This window comes from Daphnia pulex, chromosome 2 (assembly GCF_021134715.1).
Source record: "Daphnia pulex isolate KAP4 chromosome 2, ASM2113471v1".
In the NCBI taxonomy this organism is placed as follows: Eukaryota; Metazoa; Arthropoda; class Branchiopoda; order Diplostraca; family Daphniidae; genus Daphnia; species Daphnia pulex.
The window spans coordinates 9,217,286-9,226,137 of NC_060018.1; the positions used below are offsets into that span (position 1 = coordinate 9,217,286).

The window sequence follows — 8,852 nt, forward strand, 5'->3', positions numbered from 1 at the left end:
TTACTGAGACCTCTTGCACGTAAAATTCTTTCTTGGCATTTCGTTGAACCTCTCGGGTTGGTTCGATCAATTTCTTCCACTCCAAAAACACTTATTTCAAAATCTTCTTTATATGAAGTTTTAGAAAATATTTTGCGTCGATCAATTTCTGAGGATGATCGTTTGAGAGTGCCAGATCTGCTGCACATGTAGGGAGAATTTCCTGCATCTTAAAGAAATTTAACCAATAAAAGGAACAAATAAAGTACAAATTTAGACATTTAGATTGTAAGAGGTACTGGGAAACACAGTATATCTTTTTCCTTGCTGATCGTAAACAACTGGGTATACTTGTGTGTTCAGTGCAGTACCACTGCCTACATTCCCAAATTGGAAAGTTGAACCATCAGAACCTAACTGCGACAAAGGCTCTACAGGCATGCGGAGAGATGACCCTTCTTTGAGAAAATAGTTACATAGTCAGAAAACTTGATTTACTCAAAACACTAGTGTTAGATATGGGTTACCTTGTTCTATGAGTGGAACTGTTGTGAGTGTACCGTTGTCCTGCCGTTTCTGTACGTGATATCTGAGTGGGCCGTGGGTTAACTTGTTGTATGAGTGGTTCTGGACGTGCAATTTGTGCTTGGGTCTGCTGCACTCCAGAAGCAGCTCCTGAATATAAAGAATGTTTTATTAACATTGAAACTGATAAATACTTGGTAAAAAAAGTAAAGTAAAAAAGGTAGCAGAGCGCCAGTGGTGTATAGAAACGACACTAATTTTCCTGCCTACGCCAGCTGATAGCGGTTGTAAACCGTAAATGAATGCTTCTGCAGTCTCTGATTTCAGAAACTTGGGAAACGAATAAATCTGGGAAAATTCGAAAAAAATTCGGATCATTATGCAAAACTCACAGTTAGTTTATGAAAGGGTAGTGTATACACGGTTTGAAAATAAAAATTCCTTCTTAAAAATTAAATATATAAAAAGCTATGTGAAAAACAAGTTCGGGTCATAAGATAACATGGTTGGCGTCGGAGTGATCCGATACTTTCGGAGCCACTTTTAGAGGCCTATCCCATGAACGAAAAAATCTGAAAAAAATTCAGACAAAACAAAAGAGGTAAAATGACATAAATTCCAAGTTTTGTGAATTTATGTCATTTTTTCACTTTTTACCACCCGAAAAACCAACTAGAAAAATACACGTCGCCTTATGGAACGGCGCGGGGTGATCCCATACTTATGGAGGGGACTGTAGGTGGCCTGTTCAGTGATCATTTGGCAATCGAGTGCGTGCTCAGATTGTCCCGCCCCATTCTCCCGACAAAGAAGATATCTTATCGCCCATTCAAGACCATTGACTACGAGGCATTCGCAGAAGATGTTGCCAAACTGCCATTTGTATGCGAGCCTGCTGAATCATGCGATGAACTAGTGCGGCAATACAACTCTGGTCTCATTTCCTGCTTGGATAAACATCTCCCACCAAGGTCGAAGACAATAGTTGTACGTCCACTGAACTCTTGGTTCAATGATGAGATTTGAGCGGCAAGGAGAAGTAGCAGAGCAGCTGAACGTCGTTGGAGAAGCCGTCAACTGGAAATTGACAAACAGATCCTCTGCGGGATGCGTGACCGCTTGTCGGAAGCCATCAGAACTGCAAAATTCAGCTATTACAGCTCGTGTATAAGTGAATGTGGAAAAGACCAGCGTGCGTTATTTAAAGTGGTGAACCGAATGCTTGGGCGGCAGGGTGGACTAACGTTACCTAGTCATGAATCCCTTAATGCAATCCTGAACCAGTTCGGGGCGTACTTTCAAGATAAGATTGTCAAGATAAGGACTGAACTTGACGGAGCAGTTGTTGAACGTGAGTTTCCGGACGACCAGGAGCAGTCAGAAGGATTACAGATGGAAGAGTTCACGCCGGTCTCGGTGGAAGATGTAGCCTTGACAATTGGTTCGTCACCAACTAAGTCCTGCTCCCTGGACCCCATTCCAACGTCTCTATTGAAACGAATGGTGGGCATTTTGTCACCATCGCTTACTCGAATGATAAATGACTCCCTGTCATCTGGATTTGTCCCAGTGGAGCTAAAACAGGCACTCATTACGCCGCTTCTGAAAAAGTCGACATTGAACTCTGAACTACTCTCGAGCTACCGTCCAGTATCAAATCTTCCCTTCATCGGCAAACTTCTGGAGAGGATCGCTGTTAAAAGGCTGAATGTGCACCTAACTGACGGGGGGGCGAACGGCCCCGACGCAATCAGCCTATAGAGTGTATCACTCGACGGAGACGGCGCTGGTGAAAGTTGTGAATGACCTGCTAATGGCTGCGGACGGGGGCTATGGCTCAGTATTAATGCTGCTTGACCTGAGCGCGGCATTTGATACAGTAGACCATACAGCCTTACTGGATAGACTCAAGAATCGCTTCTCGATAACTGGCTCTGCCCTTCAGTGGTTCCAATCGTATTTAAGCGAACGAACTCAGTCCGTCAGTGTGTGCGGTGTGAAATCTGAGCCGCTGCCTTTAATGTCGGGTGTGCCACAAGGCTCAGTACTCGGCCCAACAATTTTCACCGCTCATCTGAGTCCTGTTCATGATGTCGTGAGTAGGCATGAGATCAATCTACATACTTATGCGGATGAAATCGAGCTTTATACTAGCTTTAATCTCCTGAAGGGAGATCAATCAGATCAACTGGCTGCCTATCGGCGTATCTCCGATTGCTATGATGAGACGCATGACTGGATGACTACCAACAAGCTAAAGATGAACGGTGACAAGACGGAGCTGCTGCTAGTCCTACCTTCGTCAAGACGAGGGAAAGGCATCGAGTTGGAAACCATTCGGGTCGGCAGCCACCAAGTTACTCCGGAGGAATGTGTGAGAAACCTTGGAATTACTCTTGATTCTGGCCTATCGTTCGAAAGGCATGTGAATGAAGTCTGCAGAAAGGCCTACTTTCAGATCAAAAATATTGCCAGAATCAGGAGATACCTGGACATCAACGCAACACGGACGCTGGTACAAGCTCTGGTGATATCGACTATCGATTACTGCAATGCTCTACTAGTCGGCCTGCCAGAGAGCGTGATTGGAAAGCTGCAGAGAGTACAAAATTCAGCGGCTAGGCTAATTCTGCGCCTTGGAAGGCGAGAGCACATCACTCGTCATCTGAGAGACCTGCACTGGCTGCCGGTTAAGAGGAGAATTGAATTCAAGGTCCTGGTACTAGTCTACCGCTGTCTGCACGGATTGGCGCCGCAGTATCTTGCCGACTTGGTGAAGCTGCGCGACTCGACGATACTGACCAGGTTGGCAGGTGCAAAACATCTGTTGGTGCCGAAAACAAGAACAGCGCACTATGGGGATCGTGCTTTCTGCAGAGTTGGGCCGGTCCTTTGGAACAGCCTGCCACCGAATATTAGAACCAAGGAGTCACTCTCAACTTTTAAATCCGCCCTAAAAACCCATCTGTTTAACTGTCCCCGCTGATGCAAAACTGTACTGTTTCCCTGGCCATGAAAATGTTAGCGCCTTTGATCAAGTCTTGTTAAAGGGCGCTATATAAATGTCAAATATAATAATAATATAATAACTAACTTCAAAAATGGATTTTATCAATGAAATTACGAGCAAATTACTAGATTCTGCTGCCAAAACAGTGTCATCGTGGACCATTATCGGAAGCAAGAGAGAAGAGGCTACTGGATTCCAATAGACAACATGTAAGAGTCTTTTAAATCTCAATGCGTTGGTAGAACGGCTCATGGATTGTAAAGAAATGCTACGCAGTCCTTTCATTTTATCTTGTACGCTGTTCGAAACTGTTGTAAAGATTTCGGCCGGCTAAAATTTAACAAGCGATTCGCCACTCAATGAGACCGTTTTTGATTTAGCGGAAAACGTCGCTGGGGGTTCTAAAAATTAAGAAATAGATGGGTTTTGTGCAAAATTTGTCGCTTAGTCGATGGCTAAAATTCGCAATCGCCTAGCTTTTGTAGTTTGGGAGATATTTCAAAAAGACTGAGAGGGGGTAGCCGAAATTTGGACTTTTTTTCGGTTTTTGTGCAGCAGTTTTCTTGTCAACTGCTGAACCTAAAAATAATCTAATTGGTTTAAAATTATGGGATAGCCCCTCTCTTCATTTTCTATTTTAATATTTTAATATTTTTTAAATATTCGGCTTAGAAGCCGAGATATTAATGATTGAAATTTTGAAAAAAATTTCCCAAAATTTCTTCGTTTTTTGGCCATGCCGGCCTTCATCCCGTAAGCCACCTAGCGCTGGAAATAATAACATCCAATAATAACATCCCCCCTTCTTTTCCTTTAGGGTATTTTCAGTGGCCACCCTCAAAACCCCCCATTTCCCGGTCGATTGGCGATAGTTAAGACTAGGCTTCAGTCGGTTAACTGACGTATTCAAAACAAGCTCAGACTCTCTTTCAAGTTTATTCGAATTTTGTGCTATTATTCTACGTATCTTTCGTGAATGTTTGTTAACTGATCAATTCACGCCTGCATATTATTGCAAGTACTGGACAATCTATGTTTATTGAGCTAAAAGTGCCTTTGTTTACAACCGTTATTGGTGATTCTTCTCCTGTAGTTGCCATCAAACGGTCACAAGTCATCGGGTAATCATGTGCGGTTATACCAACCAGATATTTATTACAATGCGAATGTTCTGAACTCGCTTGTCTTATTTACAGAGTGTTATTCACTACCAATCCAACATATACACACAGCAAGTCACTAGTCTACAAAAAGTTACTGCCACATAATCATGTGCAGGTATACCAAACAGATTTTAAGTATAATGCTAATTTTATTAACATGTTTGTCTTATTTTCAGAATCTTATTAACTACAAATCCAACATATGCAAACACCAAGTCAGTAGTTGACAAACAATTTACTGCCAGGTAATCATATGCTGCTGTACCAAACAAATATTGAGTTCAATGCTAATGTTCTTAACTCGTTTGTTTTATTTTCAGAATCTTATTCACTACCAAGCCAACATATACAAACATCAGCACAACATGCTGGCACATCCTGGAATACCAATTGATTACGACTGTGTTGATTCACAGGAAGCTCTCGTCAACATATATAATTTGGAATTGTATTTGGAGTTCACCACCCCCGATACAACTACAGGTATTATGCAATTATTTATTTCCGAGTTACCAAAAGATGATGCATAGTTCCAATTAGGTCAAACGAGATTTTGGGTTTCTGAAGAAGGCTACAATCAAATTTATGACGCAGAACACGGTGGACAACTAAATGAAGACGAAAATCACTTTGATTTTCAATGGGCTACGCGCGAATGGAACTTTAGCAGAAATACAGTAATGTGATGTGTGTAAGGTTAATGTAATAAAGTTTGTTCGGCTTTACGTATTTTTTGTCTTTTTCATTACACTTGACCTTCTATGAACAAAAAAGATAGTAGGGGTACGGAAAAAAAGGTAGAAAAGGTATAAAAGGAAACCGAACAGAATGGAACAAAGGAAAAATAGTTCAGTATATGACAGTCATTGTTGCAAGGATCAGGTGCATCGTTATTCTTTTATAGTTAAATGTTTTATATGTTGAATGGCAAACTGTAAGTGTAGAAAAAGGAAATGCATGGAATGCGACAAATGCTGTGTTTGTGCTTGCACTTGTATGAAAGGAAATTGGGATAAGAAATGATCCGTAGAAGTGACGATTGGTATCCTGCTGAAAATATTCGAAAGCAAAGTGAACTCCCGCATGATCCCGAATACGATGAGTCGCAATCTAATGAATAGGGTCTTTGCATGAAATTTCGATTTGTTTTTAACATACTTCATGATAATCAGTTTTTCACGCTGATTCTCATGGTATTTTTTATTTTTTTTTTTAAATCAACCGAAATGTGTGTATTTCTAGTTCAAAGTTAAAATAAGCGCCTCCCATTTCAAAACGGGGTCTCAGCCATTTTTAATGGGCAGTGCTTAATTTGTGATGAATTTGTAGACGACGCTCACCAAAATCACCCTTTTCGTACTGCCTACGGCTGAATACAACCCTCTTTTGCCCTTAGGGCCTTAAGGCGAAATACGAAAAGGGTGATTTTGGTGAGCGTCGTCTACAAATTGCAGGGGTACACAACTGTAGCGTTGAGCTCGTCAGACGAAATCGGGAAAAACTAGCTGGAATTGATACGGATTTGCCTCGCTTGATTGAAAATTGAAGAAATTCGTCGGGCGGTCAAACGATATTATTTTCAAGTATGACAAACCTCCTCAAACTCTAAGATGTGTACAAACCAACTACGCATCTGACTACAGCAACATCCCTACGTATGCAATTCAAGTCTTCAAACACTCGGGTAAGGAATATTGACATGGACGAATCGATAGAAATAATAATTTTGCTGTTCTATTCAGATCAGAAAGAAGGTACTATCATCAAGGTTAATCTTGCAGAAAAAACGTGCAGTATCACTGCGTCTATTAGACAAGAAACCGATGACTATGAATCAGAAGATGACACTACACTCGCGTTTTCAACCCTTCAGTCAACATCAAACGAGGCTGCTTCTACTAATTTGTCAACCGAGATCCAGTCACCTACTGGAATACAAATGGGTTACAGCAGGGTTACAACGATCGGTAAAACAACTGGAATTACTGTGATGTGCGACAAAGCTATTCAAAAACGTGGAGCTAGATGGAGGACTCGGAAACCGTTCTGTAACACTGTCCAAAAAATTCAGAAGAGAGAAACAAATAAAAGAAACATGGAGAGCTACGCCATTAAGAGAGCTCTCCAACTTCAGAACGACGGGAAAATTTGTTTCACTCCTATTTCGGAGAATAACATTGAGGCATCCTCCCCCCCATGCCCGGCCGACTTCGTACCTGATTTTGTTTTCAACAAAGGATGGGCCAAAAGACCGCAAGTAGGCAAGATGTATGGCCCCAAATATCTTGAACCGTACAAAGTTGAGATAGAATCTCTATAATTGCGGAGAATACGACAAAAAAATAAAATGAGTCCCGCCCAAATGCTAGAAAGAATTCAATTCCAGCATCCTAAGGAATTCTGTCTTCCTTCCGAAACGACATAAGATCCTACATAAACAAACTGCAAACGTAAAAAAAAGGGAGGCGGTGAGAAAACAGAAAAAGTAGCCGATCAGTACACTATATTCTTGCATGACTTAGCCCACAACAATCCGGAAATGAAACCAGCAGAAGCGTTACTCATTACTAAAAACAATTTCCCTATTGAAAGTAATCCTACCCTTCCAACGGATGCAAAAATAAAGAGCAAATTTAGCTATTGTAAGTCGAGGTTTAATAAAAGATAAATTCTGTTCAGATCCAACCAGTTCTATTGATCTCTTTTTAACGCTATCTAACGCTATCTAACACAAAAAGCCAATTACTTGTTTTCTGATGACGTCTCCATTAATGTGACGATCCTCGTAGAGCTAGCTGACGTCAATAACTATGCAGTTTTCCAGTAGTTGTCGTTGTAAATTCATCCGCAGAAATATTTCGCAGTGCAGAGCAGTGCATGGAATATAGGGTTGGTGGGTAGGACAGCATATAACATTGTTTCTGCATCTTGTTGATGGAACCCTTCTTCAGAAATACAATATCTTGTTTGACCTAATTAGAAATGTACATAACCTTTTGGTTATTCTGCAATAAATGTATGAATCATACCTGTCGTTGTGTTGGTTGTAGTGAACTCCAAATATAGTTCTAAGTTATATATATTGACGAGAGCATCCTGTGATCCGACGCAGCCGTAAGCAATTGGTATTCGAGGATGTTCAAGCATGTTGTGTTGCTATGTGTATATGTTGGATTAATAGTGAACAAAACTGCAAATGAAACAAACATGTTAAAAATGTTAGCATGGTACTCAATATCTGGTTGGTATAGCTGCATATGATTACCTGAGAGTAACAATTTTGTCGACTACTGACTTGTTGTTTGTGTATGTTGGATTTACAGTGAAAAAGATTCTGCAAATGAAACAAACAGGTTAAATGTTAGCATTATACTCAAAATCTGTTTGGTATACCTACACATGATTATGTGGCAGTAACAATTTTGTCGACTACTGACTTGGTGTTTGTGTAACTTGGATTGATAGTGAACAAGAATCTGGAAATAAAACAAACAGGTTAAATGTTAGCATGGTACTCAATATCTGGCTGGTATTGCTGCACATGATTACCTGTGAGTAACAATTTTTTCGACTACTGACCTGCTGTTTGTGTATGTTGGATTTTCCAATACTTGCAATAATACACAGGCGTGAAATAATCAGTGAACAAACACTCCATGAAAGATCATAGAATCACAAAATTCGAATAAACTTAAAAAATAGTCTGAGCTTGTTTTGAATACGTCAGTTAACCGACTGAAGTCTAGTCTTAACTATCGCCAATCGACCGGGAAATGGGGGGTTTCGAGAATGGCTACTGAAAAGACCCTAAAGGCAAAGAAGGGGGGATGTTATTATTTCCAGCGCTAGGTGGCTTACGGGATGAAGGCCGGCATGGCCAAAAAACGAAGAAATTTTGGGAAATTTTTTTCAAAATTTCAATCATTAATATCTCGGCTTCTTAGCCAAATATTTAAGAAATATTATTAAAACGGTTTGAAAAGACGGACTATATTATCATTTTAAACCAATTAGATTAGTTTTAGGTGCAGCAGTTGACGAGAAAACTGCTGCACAAAAACCGAAAAAAAAGTCCAAATTTTGACTACCCCCTCTCAGTCTTTTTTAAAAATCTCCCAAACTACAAAAGCTAGGCGATTGCGGTTTTGAGCAATCGACTAAGCGAAATATTTTGC

General features: G+C 40.5%; 1 protein-coding gene and 1 long non-coding RNA gene across 4 annotated transcripts; one reads left to right on the forward strand and one right to left on the reverse strand.

Annotated features, from left to right (window-relative positions):
* The first annotated feature begins 4,398 nt into the window (after nt 1-4,398).
* On the forward strand, nt 4,399-5,444 carry LOC124206361. Of its 2 annotated transcripts, XM_046604147.1 has the most exons (5): nt 4,399-4,635; nt 4,711-4,792; nt 4,854-4,922; nt 4,998-5,160; nt 5,218-5,444. In XM_046604147.1, the coding sequence occupies exons 2-5, from the start codon at nt 4,785-4,787 to the stop codon at nt 5,287-5,289; spliced, it is 312 nt and encodes a 103-aa protein (XP_046460103.1). In that variant the 5' UTR covers nt 4,399-4,635; nt 4,711-4,784; the 3' UTR covers nt 5,290-5,444. The 2 variants fall into 2 exon arrangements, with proteins under 2 accessions (XP_046460103.1, XP_046460104.1); XM_046604148.1 differs by having other exon boundaries at nt 4,399-4,792.
* A 1,907-nt stretch (nt 5,445-7,351) lies between these two features.
* On the reverse strand, nt 7,352-8,431 carry LOC124207309. Of its 2 annotated transcripts, none has more exons than XR_006879885.1 (5): nt 8,257-8,431; nt 8,075-8,153; nt 7,943-8,011; nt 7,707-7,867; nt 7,352-7,649 (listed from the first exon to the last, which is right to left on the reverse strand). It is a non-coding gene; the product is annotated as an uncharacterized LOC124207309 (long non-coding RNA). The 2 variants fall into 2 exon arrangements; XR_006879879.1 differs by having other exon boundaries at nt 8,227-8,431.
* Between the last annotated feature and the right edge of the window lie 421 nt (nt 8,432-8,852).

Excerpts from the sequence above, each read along its gene's own strand:
- LOC124206361 (XM_046604148.1), top strand. Across the intron at positions 4,923-4,997 it reads GACAAACAATTTACTGCCAG|AATCTTATTCACTACCAAGC; the intron begins GTAATCATATGC and ends TTTTATTTTCAG. Across the intron at positions 5,161-5,217 it reads CACCCCCGATACAACTACAG|GTCAAACGAGATTTTGGGTT; the intron begins GTATTATGCAAT and ends AGTTCCAATTAG.